Below are 15307 nucleotides of genomic sequence, written 5' to 3'. Positions count from 1 at the left end.
TTCTTTCTTTGACTCTTTGTGTTTGTATCCATGAGAAGCCCAACTTTTGCCTATTCTGATAGTGGAATACATGGAAAGCACAAGCACAACTTTCAAAGTTCCATCTTAATTTGTTATCACATGAAATTTGAAACAATCATTCAAAAGAAAGATATAAAAATACAAACTCGAAAAGACATCAACAAAATCTCAACTTTTTATTTACATTCAACAATATACCATTAAACTTACTCTTACTAGGGGAAGGGTACTAGTAGTGGACATAGTTCCAATAGTGGACACCTTTTTGTCAATCCCCCGATAATAGATTGTAAAGGAGCCCAAAAAATGTAACAATAGTGCACCAGTAGTGAATATCACATGTACCGATAGTGGATAATTTTTTAATTATTTTGCCCTTTATTAGCTCATTTGTGCAAAATTACTGGAGCATTTGTCCACTACTATGGAAATTATGAGTTATCTACTATTGATGCAAAGGAGTTCATGTATGGGTCGACACTATGAAATGACCAAAAAAAAATAAATTGAAATCCGACTACACTTTGAGAGTTCTATGTGCCCAAAGATTTTGTAGATAGATGTAATCAACCAAGATTTAAAATTACCCTGGGCGGGAGTGGGGTTTTTGAAAGTAATGGCAAGTCAAAACATTTGCTGCCGTCCCGTTAGTCCTTCCGTCTAATCGGCCGTCATCATGCTATGGCATGAGGGATGGTGTATGGTATGATATTATGTCTTACCCATGCCTTTTTTAAGTGGAGAATAGCGAGAACCAATGAAAAGTCGTACAGAAAATGAAGTGGCCTTGCTTACAATTTACGCAATCACATGGGTGTGGTCGAGATTCGTAACACGTCTCTATTTTGGACGGATTTCTCACATGCGTGATGTTGATGACTTCGGCATTTTCATCATTGTCAGACCACTTGTCATGTGAGCTCTGTAGCGAAGTCAAGTCGTGCATAGAAAAACATCATTTATCGTGTCAGTCACGCTACAATCGATGAAATTGAATTATTGGAGAAACATTACCTAATACGCATTACTCCTGCTTAAAAGCTTTCAAAAATTTCTCTGCTTTTGTCAAAATTAGATCAGTCTGAATTATATTTTTCATTCCTCTTTGGAATCTGCGTTCATGGCGTCTTCCTCTGTATCTAAAAAGTTATATGATGCATTCATAAGCCACCGAGGCCCTGACGTGAAAGACACTGTGGCTTTTGCGCTTTACGAATCACTGGAGGAAATGGGCTTTTGGACATTTCTTGATGATCAAGCATTACAATTGGGAGATCCAATTGAATCTGCCATAAAAAATGCCATATACTCTTCCAGTGTCCAAATCGCCATCTTCTCACCAGGTTATGCGGAATCCCCTTGGTGTCTAGATGAACTGGTTGACATGTTGGATACCAAGGTTCTGTTTATTCCTGTATTTTGTGATGTCCAGCCTTCTGACCTTCGCTACCCTCACAAGGGAGTTTATGCACCTGCTTTCGCTCGACATCAAGAAAAGAAGAGATTCAGTGGCAGCAGGATTGACCAGTGGAAAGCAGCCCTCCTCTCTTCTTCACTCATCTCTGGCTACAAATTCAACACATCTAACGAGTAAGTTCATATGATTTCCGCAGTTTTATTGTGCGTCATTTTGGTATCAATTCTGTGAGTTTATTTTCTCAAAGTTTCAGACCAATCTAGTCTAGTCGTGTAATTGATACCAGAAGCTATGCATAATAAGACTAAGATTATTTTGCCCATTTAGTTTTTCCTATTTTATTTAGATTGCTTTGCAGTATTTTAAGTTTTTCTATTTTGTTTAGGTTGTTTGCTTCCAATCTATTATGGTTCAGTGTTTTAATTTTTCCCCTTTTACGCTCCATATTGATTTTGAACGCTTTTGAATTATTCCTTTAAAATTACCAGTAATGTCGAGATGCTGTGTACAAAGATTGCCTTGGCTGTGCAACAAGAGGTTGGGAAGCTAAATGTCTTCCCAAGACATGGGGAAGTTGCAAAACATAAGGAAGGTCTTCATTCAGATGCGGCAGCATCAACAAGTACATCAGCACAGGTGAAGAAATCTAGTCTTCTGCCCAGATATTCACATCCAGTGGGGTTAGAATCCAAAGTTGAATGCTTGGTAGGCTTGTTGGAAGACCCACAAGTTCAAATCATAGCCGTTGTTGGTATGGGGGGCTCAGGGAAAACATTTCTCCTTCAAATTGTCTACAAAGCCGTAAAATCCAAGTATGATCATTCTATTTGGCTTTCTATTTCTAGATCTTATTCTCTCAAGAATTTGCAACATGATATAGCCTCCCACATAGGTATACATAGTGAACTTGTGAGTGAAGAGAGAGCGGCTGAATTGATTCATGACTATCTCCAAGGGAAAAGATCTCTTATTGTGTTGGATGATGTGTGGACTCTCTCTACTGAAAATTCTCTGATTGATAAACTTGATCTGCCAGCTGAGAAAGATTGTAAAGTTGTGGTAACTACAAGAAATAGGCAGGTTGCTCTAAATTCAAGTGTTTGAATTTATGAGATGTCATATTTGTCAGACGAACACAGTTGGAGGCTGTTTTGTGTTACCGCATTTCCTGATGGTGTGGGAAATAGAATTTTGAAGGACATGGGAGAGGAAGGTCGGAAGATTGTAAAGCAATGTGGAAATTTACCTCTTGCTATCAAAACGATAGCAGCATCTCTGGCCAACACCAGACATCCCAACAAATGGGAGTTGAAGCACCGTCATCTCGAAAGAGTAGTTGCTCCCATTGGTGACCTTGACCCTGTCATGGAGATTTTAAAATTGAGTTATGACTCGTTGCCTGCACACCTTAAACCATGTTTTGCATATCTTTCCTTCTTTCTCGAGGATGAGGAGATATAAGCAGGGTATTTGATGTATCTTTGGATAGGAGAAGGATTCGTCCCAGCAGGAGAAGACCAGTGGGATATGGCGTGGGCTTGGTTACATCTACTTGTTCAGCTGTGTCTGCACAGCTTCAAGTATATGCGGATTTTGATTCAGGTTATTCTGGTGCCTATAAATTTAATAAATTCTGTAAAATTCATGATCTATTGCATGATTTGGCCATACACATAGCGGAAGAAAATAAATGTGCCTTTTCTGTTGAGGAAATCTCCACACATACAAGTGGTGCCAGGGGCTGGAGTCGGATTTTACTGGCCAAGAAAGGTGTACATGTCATCAAGACCATCTCAGAGAGCCATCCTGTTTATCTCCGTACACTTTCACTATCTCACAACAAGATGATTACAAGCATTCCCACAAACTTGTTTACCACTATGAGAGGACTGCGCGTTCTGGATTTGAGCTCCACAGATATCTCTACACTGCCTGCGTCTGTTGGAAAGATGATTCTTCTGAAAGTTCTGAATTTAACGGGTATAGATATTCGGGAGTTACCAGAGTGTGTGAGACATCTGAAAAGTCTCTTGTTTCTTGCTCTCCCTATCTATTGCTCTCAATTACCAGAATGGATAAGCGAACTTCAATGTCTTCAGTGTTTAGAAGGTCGGGGTATTGATCGCATGCCAAAGGGAATATCAAAGCTGATTTCTTTGAGAGCACTGCGATCATACTTGACATTCTCCAAAGAAGAGGACGGATCCATACAGTTAGGCGATTTGGCCAATACGACTCAGCTTCAGGAACTATGGTTAGAAATTAGCCATGAGATGCAGATGAAAAGGATGGAAGAATGTACCCTTGCACAGCTGGTAAAGATGCGCTGTCTGGAAATGTACAGTTACATTGATGAGAAAACGGAGCTTCTGCAGCTTCCTAAAAATATTACAGCAATGAAACATTTGGAAGATCTTACATTGTGCAGGTTTGTAGTTCCAAGTTGGATATGTGATTTGGCAAATCTGAAGCAATTATGCTTAGAATATTGTGAATGCAGTGATTATCCTGAGTTGCAGAGAATGCCCAACCTAGTGAGCTTACAGTTGTGTGGGAACCAGAGCTGCAGAGAATTGCCCAATGGTTTTGGAGAGTCCGGAGGGTTTCCACAACTCCGCCTTTTTTGGATTAGTAGTTTCACATTATTAGAAGAGTTTCCTGAATTGGAGGAGGGAACGATGCCATGTCTCGAGAATTTCTATCTATTTAACTGTCCGAAACTGAAACTGAAGAGATTCGAGAGGTTGAAAAGACTCAAGGGGTTTAATTCAAATTCAACATGGACTAATGTACCACTTGTACCTGATATATAAAAGAACTACATGGAAGATTCAAGATATAATAGGAAAAACAACAAATTATTTAGGTATCGTCGCAGGGTTACCTAGTTTATTTTTTTGGTGGGCTTTTTGTGTTTATTTGTTTGTTAATTATTTGTAGGTTGAGCATTGCATTATTAAAAGTATTCATTCATTAGATAATTAGGCTATGAGTTGGTAGGGAATAAATTATTTGTCATTTTATATTTATGTATGTAATTTTAATGTTTTTATTTTTTGAAATATAATACTTTAAAAATTATAGTCTAGTTTATCTATTCAACTTTTTTTAATATATACTATTTTTTATAAATAATAAATATTATATTTTATATAATTATATATATATATATATATATATATATATATATATATATATATATATATATATATATATATATATATATATATATATATATATATATATATATATATATATATATGATGTCTTTAAATTTAAAAAATGAAGTATATTTTAAATAATTATTAGTTTGTATTTACACATTTGATTCTCTTCAAGTGATATTTTGATGTTTTAATCTTCAAAATTGTTTTAAATTTGTTTTGGTTAGTGGAAGATAATATTTCCAATTTGCATTACTGAATAAAAATCATAATAATAAAGAGTTGATTGTAATAAAATTGACATTAAATGGTTTAATAAATCACTTAGCCAACTTGAAGGGAAATTCAAAATATAAATATTTAACATTTGATTTACTATGATCTACTTATATATAAACATTAGGTTTGATATATGTGATATATATTGAAACCTAACCCTAATCATACATCCAATTCTAAGTCTAACCCTTATCTATTATAAAACCTAACTCTTGCAATTGATTCTAGACACTAACTCTATTTAAACCCTAACCATATATCAACCTTAACTCTCATATTTTTTTATAACCATAATTTTACCCTACCCTAATTGAGCCCCAATGCTAACTCTTATTGAATCCTAATCTAACATTAACCCTAACTCTAACCTTACTACCCTAATTTATTAACCCTAATAATATTCAAACCATAATCATAATTAAAACTTAATCCTAACCCTAGCTTGAATATTTCCTTATTTCTAATTCTAATTCTAACCTTAACGCTAATTGAACTTAATCAACTCTTTTTGAACTCTAACCATAATTTTACCTAACCCTAACTAAATCCCAACTTAATTGAAACATAGCCCAAAATTTAATCCTAACTTTAATTCTAATTTAAATGAATCCTAACTTTAACACTTATTAAGCCACAATTAAAGTTGAACGCTAACCTTAATCTTAGCCCTAACCGATTGAAACCTCATCCTAATTTAACCATAATCCAAATTCTATCTCTAATTCTTATTCTAACCTAACTTTAACCCTAGTCCAACATTGAATCTAACCCTAATGCTAACATTGTTTAAACCCTAGCATGAAATTAATATTAACCCTAATTTAACCCTAACTCTAATTTTAGCTATAGCCCAAATTAAAACCCAACCATAACCCTAATTCAAACCTTATCATTGTTTAAGCTTATTTGTAATATAACCCTAGCCCTAATCCTAACCCTAAGTCAAAGATTTCTTCTATAATCCTAATTGATACCTAATCTCATTTAATCCTATTCTAACCTACCCTTAACCCTAACATTAACCCTAATTGTAATGGCAATCCCTATTCTAGTTTTAATATTAATTGAACTTGAACCTAAACCCTAGTGCAACTTTAATTCTAACCATAACCTTGATACCAAAGTTTATTTTATAACTTTAATACTAACACTAACCCTAACCTAACGATGTAAGACATTGATTATAACAAGTTTAACAAATGTATTGCTAACCATAACCCTAATTGAGCCCTAACTTTAACCTTAACTCTAAATGAACCATCACATCAACCCCAAGCCTAAATTTGACCTAAGCTTTCTCCTAGAATCTTAATCCTAGCCCTAATAAACTATGACCCTAACCCTAATTAAACCCCAACCACAACCACAACCACAACCTTGACCTTAACCTCAAGATTTATCTTAGAACCCTAACACTAACTAAACACTAACCATAACCTTAAACAAAACCCCTAATTAAACCCTATCTCTAACATGAACCCTAACCCTAATTTAACTCAATCTCTAATCCTAACCCAACACACGCAATACTTGAAAATAATGAGGGTTGGAGTTAGTGTTAGGATTGGGGATATAAAATTATGATTGAGGCCACAACTCTAGTTTTGTCTATCCTAAGATTAACACTAACCCTAATTCTAATTTAAACTCTCTATATATTCTAATTCTAATAGGTTAAATATGACCCTAATATTATTAACCCTAATACTAACAAGGTAACCTTAATTCAAATCCAACCTTTGATCTTAACTCTAACCCTAATTAGCATTAATTTATTTTGTTTTAAAGAAAAAACGTTTTCATTTATAGAAATTTATTAAAATTTTCAAACTTAAAATTTCAAGTGGAATTGAAATTATATTTTATCAAATTTTTTAAAATTAAAGATAATATCTCTATACATGTCCCAATTTGATTTGAAAGTACAATTTTAAAGTTCAACAAAATTAGTTAATAATCTATTTTTAAAGCAATTACCAATAATTAAATAGTATAATGAATAACTAACTAATAATCTATTTTTAAAGCAATTACCATTAATTAAATAGTATAACAAATAACTAACTAATGCGTACTCAATGAATTTTTTTTTATTCTTTTAAGAAAAATTAATTACATCTATAGAAAGTTATTAGTAACCTCATTTCAATTAGAAGTGGTTAAATAGGGTTATGGTGAAAGTTCAAATAGAGATAGGGTTGGGGTTGAATTTTATGAGATATGTTTACAATTTGATTTAGTTTAGGATCTATGTTGATTTTGTTTAGGGTTAGGCTTCAATTTAGTTTACTGTTAGAGTTTAATTTGATTTAGTGTTAGGATAAGGACTAAAATTTTGTTAAATATTTGGGTTGAATTTAACATAGGGTTAGGGTTGACTTTGATATAGGTCTATGATTAAATTTAACTTAAGGTTTGGTTAGGTTTATAGTCAACATTCAATATATTTTAATGTTTGGGTTAGAGTTGAATTTGTTTAGAGTTAAGGTTTGATTTGATTTAGGGTTGGGGGAAATTTGGTACAAGGTTAAGTTTGAATTTGGTTTATGGTATATATATTTATATAAATATATGTATTTACACACACACACACACACACACACACACACACACACACACACACACACACACAGATATATATATATTTGTGCATATGTACACTTACACACACACACACACACATATATACTTATATACACATATATACATATACACACATATATATACATATATACATATATATGTATATATGTATGTATATATATATGTATATACATACATATATATGTATATACATATATGTATATATATACTCTTAAGTACACATATTTATCTAAACAAAGCCTTAAGGCTAGCCTTGGAAACCTCTTTCCGCAGGATGAATTGGTAATAATTACTTCGAAGGATGGAGGGATAATAATGAATGAACACTTCAAATGACTTTGGCATATGTATAATTATGAAGGAGCCACCTCATGAGCAATCATGTGAATTGATGGTTCTCAGTGATTAGTACTCAGACTTTTTCTCTATATACATTGGTATGTAGGATTTAGTTTTCCAAGGTAGGCTTTAGATTTCGTGCTTAAAACTCTAGCAATGGAGTCAAATATCAAACTAGTATCTGCTAGCGATAACAGGCTCATGGCATTCCGTGGTGAAATTAAGGCAGAAAGATGGTATAGGGTCCTCAAGGATGTTGACGACTTCACCCTCAAGGCAATTCAAGTAATCATGGGGGAAGAGCACTTTAGTTGAGAATTTCGCTACAGGGTAAATTGTGACATCCCTGCAGAATTCGCGGCCATCTTGCTGCGAGCAAGCACTTGTAAAAGTGAGGTAATTCTCCTTGGATTAATGTTTTTTAAGGAGGAATTTTTAGGTCTCTTTGAGATTGCTATTGGTAGCATAGATGAAAGGCTTTTGATCCCCTTTCCAGAGGATTATAGAAATAAGGAAGACTTTATCACCAGAAGGCCAGTTTTAATGGTGCGGGGCGAAGCCAAGTTCAATGAACAAATGCCTACCATTCGCATAAATGCGGATTTCCTGCTAAAATGGCTTCACATTCAAGAGGCCCCTTACCCTAATTGGTGGATCAACTATCTTAAGGAAGAAGGGTATGAAACCCCTGCACCCACATATGATATCCCTTTGGATAAAATTCAAGTGCTTCCACCGGTGATTATCAAAGCCGCATGGGTGAAAGGCATGAACAAAAACAATATGGGGGCCTCTTGTAACAGTGCAGAAACGAGTCGAACCGGGAAGAGGACCCCTCATTCGGCTGTAAATGATGTTGTGGACCTGTTAGACATGGAAGATGATTAGTTGAGGTTCTTTGATAGGGACAGGGTAGTTTCTTGTCTACATATTAATAGGAAGTGGGTTGATACTATAAGATTATCTTCTGAGGAACTTAATCTCTTTTTGTAGTAATAGACTCTTACAGTATACTTTAAATAGACCCTTGTATAATATGGGGTTGAACTATATATACTCTTAAGACTATCAAGGATATATATTATGCTCTAATCTATAAATACATGGTTATTACTATCTCGAATGTATTTGTAGGACTTGTTTATAGCTACCTCCTGGTGCTCTTGCATGATTTTTAAGTGAACAAAAAAGGAGGATTAAATACCTTCTTGGTTAGGCTGAATTAACATGCAATAGATTAAGTTACATGGTAGTATATCTTGTTCTAGCCTAGGTGATGCTAAGAATGGAATGGTTCAGTGGATAGGACATCATTGTTTTGCCTTTCTTGTCTATATATATACATATATATATTCAGTTTGTTTTAAATTTTGTAATATAGATAAAATCATACATTGATAAGGAACTGATTCCTAAACAACAGAAGGGTTGTGAACTGTGTATTTTTTCGTTTCTCTGCTTCACTAAGATCTCTGGTTGGGGTCAATGGTGGACCTTTGGTGTTACTCTTTACTTTGACTGAAGCTTTGTAGATTTGGTTTCCTATGTTAGGTTCAAAGCTAAAATAGCCTGGCAATTGACCTTTATTCTGATATGAATATGTCATGTTTGTGAATTGCTCCGTCCTTCTAAATTCTGGCAGCCTTACATTCATATAAGATATAAGTTGTGAAGGAGGATAGGGTTGTCTTTTTTTTGTTAAGATATTTATATGCACCAGATTTAATATCATGATCTATACAATCAATGTAATGGATCGACGACATACAGGCTCAAATGGAAATGTATGAGATGTCATTGATACTTGTTCTGACAGTATAATCATGATGAATTTAGCTTTTAGTTTTGTTTCGTATTTGAATATTTATGTACTCTTTAATATCCAGTTACTCCACCCGCCCTTCAGGTTATTGTACCCTTGGTAATCTCTTATATTAATACTAAAACAAACAGTGGCGTATGTGGTCCCAAAATAAGAGATGAATCAGGGTACAATAACCTTTATGGGAGGCTGATTTCAATAACTAAGAATGGAAGGTTGAATTTAATTGTTGACAATTTATTGATAAGCAAGGCTTTATAGTGCTACTAACAATGGTCTTGGCTGTAAGATGTGTTAAGGTGTTCTTTTTTGTAGAATTAAGGAACACAGTTGCTTCTAAACGAGCTAGTAGGAGCAACAGGGCTCATGTGCAGGCATAATCTCGGTCTCTATGATTCATATGGCATGGTATACCTTAGCAATGAAATCTAAAGAGGAATAGGTCTGATTCACAACATATAGAATGTATTAAGGCAAATCTTAAGAAATTTCTATTATTTCCCAGAAATGTATGTAACTAGGAATGTATGTTTGTTGTAGAATAAAATTAGTTAGATAAAATATCAATTTGACTTTATGATCCATTAAAGGATCTGGGCTAGACCGGGGGTTTTCTCCCCTCCATTCTTTCCTACACACACACACACACACACACACACACACACACACACACACACACACACACACACACACACACACACACACACACACACACACACATTCTTTCCTACTGATGCCCCACACACACACACACACACACACACACACACCCCCACCCACACACACACACACACACACACACACACACACACACACACACACACACACACAGTTTTATTTCTATTTGGATTGATATTATTGTCGGTGTTGGAAATAAGCCACACCTAGACTGATGATGGACTAGTCCAAGAGGGACCAGTAGCGCAATGTAGAGCACTCCAGCAGCATATGGAAGGTCCTAGGTTAGAGTCCTAGCTGGTCCAGGTCCAGGCTAGGAGCCCCAAGCACACGAGAGGTGTGGCTTAAGGGGGGCTGTTGGTGTTGGAAATAAGCCACACCCAGACCGACGATTTGACTTTATGATCCATTAAAGGATCTGGGCTAGACCGGGGGTTTTCTCCCCTCCATTCTTTCCTACTGATGCCACACACACACACACACACACACACACACACACACACACACACACACACACACACACAGTTTTATTTCTATTTGGATTGATATTATTGTCGGTGTTGGAAATAAGCCACACCTGGACTGATGATGGACTAGTCCAAGAGGGACCAGTAGCGCAATGTAGAGCACTCCAGCAACATATGGAAGGTCCTAGGTTAGAGTCCTAGCTGGTCCAGGTCTAGGCTAGGAGCCCCAAGCACACGAGAGGTGTGGCTTAAGGGGGGCTGTTGGTGTTGGAAATAAGCCACACCCAGACCGACGATTTGACTTTATGATCCATTAAAGGATCTGGGCTAGACCGGGGGTTTTCTCCCCTCCATTCTTTCCTACTGATGCCACACACACACACACACACACACACACACACACACACACACACACAGAGTTTTATTTCTATTTGGATTGATATTATTGTCGGTGTTGGAAATAAGCCACACCTGGACTGATGATGGACTAGTCCAAGAGGGACCAGTAGCGCAATGTAGAGCACTCCAGCAGCATATGGAAGGTCCTAGGTTAGAGTCCTAGCTGGTCCAGGTCTAGGCTAGGAGCCCCAAGCACACGAGAGGTGTGGCTTAAGGGGGGCTGTTGGTGTTCGAAATAAGCCACACCCAGACCGACGATGGACTGGTCCAAGAGGGGCCAGTAGCTCAGTGGTAGAGCATTCCAACAACATATGGAAGGTCCTAGGTTCAAGTCCTAGTTGGTCCATGTCTCAACAATTATTATGAATACCTTAGAGGGTTGTTAAAATTGTTAGGGGACACATTCCCTATCAAGCCCCACAAGCCTAACAATTTCTTCTTAATTAATTACCTTTGTTTTAAGGTAGGATTAATAAAAGCATCAAATGTATATGAATTGTAAGATATTTCTTCCTAATTAATTACTTTTGTATTAAGGGAGGATTAATAAAAGCATCAAATGCATATGAATTGCTAAGTTCATCCCATGTGCATAGAAATTAGTACTTATATTTAGTAGAATAAGTTTCAATAGAGAGTTTTAATAGAAGAATGGGTTATCAACGAATTATATTGTATTGAACATTGTTCCAAGAGGTAACCTCCTCTAAGAGGTGAGCAATATACTATAATATGAAATTGTTAATTCAATGCAATATTGTCTATTATGTTCTTATTTATAGTATTTTTTTTCATGTATTTAGCATATATTTTTAAACTAATTTATTTAAAATACACCGAGAGATATCCAATGAATTTATTGCAAAAAAGATAATATACAATTTTTTATTTTCTAAATTATATAAAACAAATTATATCTACTCACAAATCCTCATGAAGAGACTATGTACTTCCATTTTGCCACATTCAAAACTATTTTTTTAGCTCTCCATTGTCGAATCTAGTGATTGAATGTAACAAAACCTAGAGCTTAGCAATTGAATCTAATAAAAATTTTATTTCAGATGAATAATTCAATTTTTTTGTTCTTATGCCAATGCATTTAATCCTATGTTCATCATTATAAGTCTCTTCTTTCACTTTTTAGTTTAAATATTTATTTATTCAAAAATACTTTTCCTAAAATATGTCAAAACTTGGTATCATCTTGTTGTTCATTCTTTACCATGTTTAATTATTTTTCCATAACACCCATAATATCTTCTCTCTCTTCTTCAAAAGCATTAGCACAAGCCAAATCAATATGGTCTTATACTTGGCATTGAAGCATATATTTATAAATCATATTTAGGGAAACTCTTATCACATCTTTCAAAATGTCATTTACCATCTCCACTATTGTTCACCTTCATTTTGTATTGCCTATGTCAATCTTCAAGGGGCAAGTGATGTAACATATTATCTACCTTTATGAAAGAAGGTAGATTTTATCACAATCTAGTCAGGTTTATTAGATCTACCAAGTCCCTCGTCCAAGTAATTTGTGTCACAATTTTGAACATTTCAAGTCGTTTCACAAATGGGATTTCCTTCGTAATAGAATGAAAACATGGATTCTTCCTTTCCATATCAAACTAGAGTCTCAATCATTGTGACTTTGCATCCAAATTTATAATAAGTTGGCTTGTGCTAATTTTTCTCACATATTTTATATTGAAATCATTAATTTGTGCAACCTTTACAGAAAGAATGGGAAAAGTTTTTGAGTCACACAACTCTTTGAGATCTTGGCTTTACTTACTGTAGATGTCACCCCACATTGTCAACTCCACTCTGCAACCTAACATATCCTCCAATTCAAGAGTTATTTTTGAGTTTTTGCAATATTCTTTTTGAATATCGTATTTGATGGATTGATTAATAAAACAACACCAATGATATACACTATAAAATAGATAGAAGGTAGATGATGTGGATAAGGAACAATTGGGCAATCATATGAATTGTTAGCCTTATATTCATGCTTGTGTCATTATAATGCAAATAAAATATTACTCTATACTACCTTTAAAATATTTAAGATATACACTTACATAAATTATTCAACCTTGATCCTATGAATAAAAGCTTAAATAAGAGTTGTTCATGGCATAGTGTGATGGTTAAGGTGTGGCATTTTTGTTGTTTCCACCAACATTCAAACCCATGTTGGGATATGGAGATTTTAAAGATTTTTGCCCTCATTGATCCAATATGTTCACGAGTTTGAACCTTCGCATTGATGTTACTAGTGTTCATGCATGTGACTTTATGCTCCAACCCCTCATTAGGCTAGTGTGCTTATGGAATTTATGACCTTGCTAGGATACCATGCTCATGGGTTTGGAATATTTGTGTTAATGCTATGTGTTCATGCCAAGGATGAGGTCTTGATACAGGAGAATCCCCGGTTCATAGCAATCTTGCATCAACCAAAAACATTTTCCTTTCTGTTTGCAGTTTCATTTTTTTTCCTTTTCGTGTGTCCCGGTTTTGGCTCACCAGACCCTATAGAATTGGATTCTACTTGAAGAATTGATCGTCTTTCTTGCTTCCAAACTGTATTGCATTTGGATCATTTTTCGGCAAGCTATCACTACCGGTTTCTATGACAGTTTCCTATTACCGGTTGACAGTCCTTTGTTACTGGTTGCCTGGACCCATTTTGGTGATCTACCAAAACCCCTTTTGAAGCTTGCAGAGCCTTGGGAATTGATTCTGATGTTCCTTGGTGTGTGGTCGACCTTGTCCCGTGACCTACATTTCATCCTTTGGATTTTTCGGAGGAATCTCTTGGCGGAGTTTGAACTTGTTTATTTTGCATGTTAGGTCTTGTTCTTCAGGTTTTGATCCCTTTGGACCGACTGGATCCTTTGGATCAATATATATAATTGTAATTGCGCATTAGAATGTAATCATCCAGAGAATCAAGTAGCTAGACTGTGTGTAGAAGATAGATCTTAAGATTCGAGGTCCCGGTTGACACCTATTCTACCAGGCCTGTGAGCCAGTATGTTGTAACCCGGTTGTTACTGGTTGGATGTAATCAAATTCCATGCAATGAAACAATCTGTTCTACATTGCCTCCATCATATCTTTGTATTTCTGTTGTGTTTACTCTTGCTGACCGGTCCAGATCGATCTCTTTGAGGTCCCTCCTCATCGATGATTGCTTCAGGTCTTCTACTTGTGGCTTCACTTGGCATAGGCTAGGCTAAAAAATCTTGTGTACACCGATAAAAAAAGAAGCTTAAATAATAACTAAAAATATATTGCTCACCTCTTGATAGCCTAAAAAATTTAGAAATCAACAATAATATATTGCTCACTTGGCATAGGCTAGGCTAAAAAATCTTATGTACACCTATTAAGTATAGCCTGTAGAGAGTCGAGTATTTAATCGTTCTTATTATATGATTGCTTGTTTATACGAGTTGATATTCTCTCCTCTTGGTGAGATATTCCTTTTCATAATTCCATTTGGTTTTGATTTGAGGTACTTTGCTTTACTCGATCATCACTTGGCATTCATTAATAATGAGTTGGTTGTTATTGATGTTGTTCGTGTGTTTGGTACTCTCTCCTGGTGCGAAATCTAGAGATATTTATTTTCACATTGTGAATCTATCCTTCATATGCCATTTAAAGTTTGGCATGACATTGTTTTCATGATTATCTCTGTATGCCGCTTCTTTTGGTTTGTCAGATTTTTTATGATATATCTCCTCTTTCTTTTCATTTACAGCATAAAAATTTAGGGCTTCATTTCTCTCTAGCATTTCCGCATTCACCTCTTCTCCTTTGGCATTTGTTTATAATGGCGGATCGCATATCTCATGTCATTGGTGTCAGTTATGTTTTGGACCCTTGTGTTTCTTGTAAATTCTCTACGTTCTGTAGTATATATATATTTTGGTTGCGGGTGTTTTTTGGTGTAGGGGCATGTCAATTTTGGTTGCAGGAGTTCTTTGTTGCAGGGCCTTCAAGATATCCCATGAAGATGGATCTGTCCTTCGATGTTGGTTTAGTCCTCTTGCTTTTTGGAGCTCTCTTCTTCATTCAATGGGCAGCCTATGTT

General features: G+C 35.4%; 2 protein-coding genes and 1 non-coding gene across 3 annotated transcripts; all 3 read left to right on the top strand.

The window, feature by feature from the left end:
* Positions 1-974: 974 nt before the first annotated feature.
* On the top strand, positions 975-4307 carry LOC131079301 (disease resistance protein Roq1). The gene is made up of 2 exons (XM_058017209.2): positions 975-1611; positions 1927-4307. Exons 1-2 carry the CDS (start codon positions 1142-1144, stop codon positions 2540-2542), a joined length of 1086 nt encoding a protein of 361 aa, XP_057873192.2. The 5' UTR covers positions 975-1141; the 3' UTR covers positions 2543-4307.
* Positions 2552-4251, top strand: LOC131079310 (putative disease resistance protein RGA3). The gene is made up of 2 exons (XM_058017223.2): positions 2552-2832; positions 2928-4251. The coding sequence occupies exons 1-2, from the start codon at positions 2552-2554 to the stop codon at positions 4249-4251; spliced, it is 1605 nt and encodes a 534-aa protein (XP_057873206.2).
* A 7157-nt stretch (positions 4308-11464) lies between the features above and the next one.
* On the top strand, positions 11465-11536 carry TRNAV-AAC (transfer RNA valine (anticodon AAC)). The gene has a single exon. It is a non-coding gene; the product is annotated as a tRNA-Val (tRNA).
* The last annotated feature ends 3771 nt before the right edge of the window (positions 11537-15307 follow it).

The sequence above is a fragment of the Cryptomeria japonica genome, chromosome 7 (assembly GCF_030272615.1).
Source record: "Cryptomeria japonica chromosome 7, Sugi_1.0, whole genome shotgun sequence".
NCBI classification, from domain to species: domain Eukaryota; kingdom Viridiplantae; phylum Streptophyta; class Pinopsida; order Cupressales; family Cupressaceae; genus Cryptomeria; species Cryptomeria japonica.
The sequence above is the reverse complement of the archived record's forward strand: the minus strand, read 5'-3'. Positions and strand labels throughout refer to the sequence as shown.

Coding starts and splice junctions, on each gene's coding strand:
- LOC131079301 (XM_058017209.2), top strand. CDS start 1,142: ATGGCGTCTTCCTCTGTATCTAAAAAGTTATATGATGCATTCATAAGC. Junction 1,612..1,926: donor AAATTCAACACATCTAACGA/GTAAGTTCATAT, acceptor TAAAATTACCAG/TAATGTCGAGATGCTGTGTA.
- LOC131079310 (XM_058017223.2), top strand. CDS start 2,552: ATGTCATATTTGTCAGACGAACACAGTTGGAGGCTGTTTTGTGTTACC. Junction 2,833..2,927: donor TTAAAATTGAGTTATGACTC/GTTGCCTGCACA, acceptor ATCTTTGGATAG/GAGAAGGATTCGTCCCAGCA.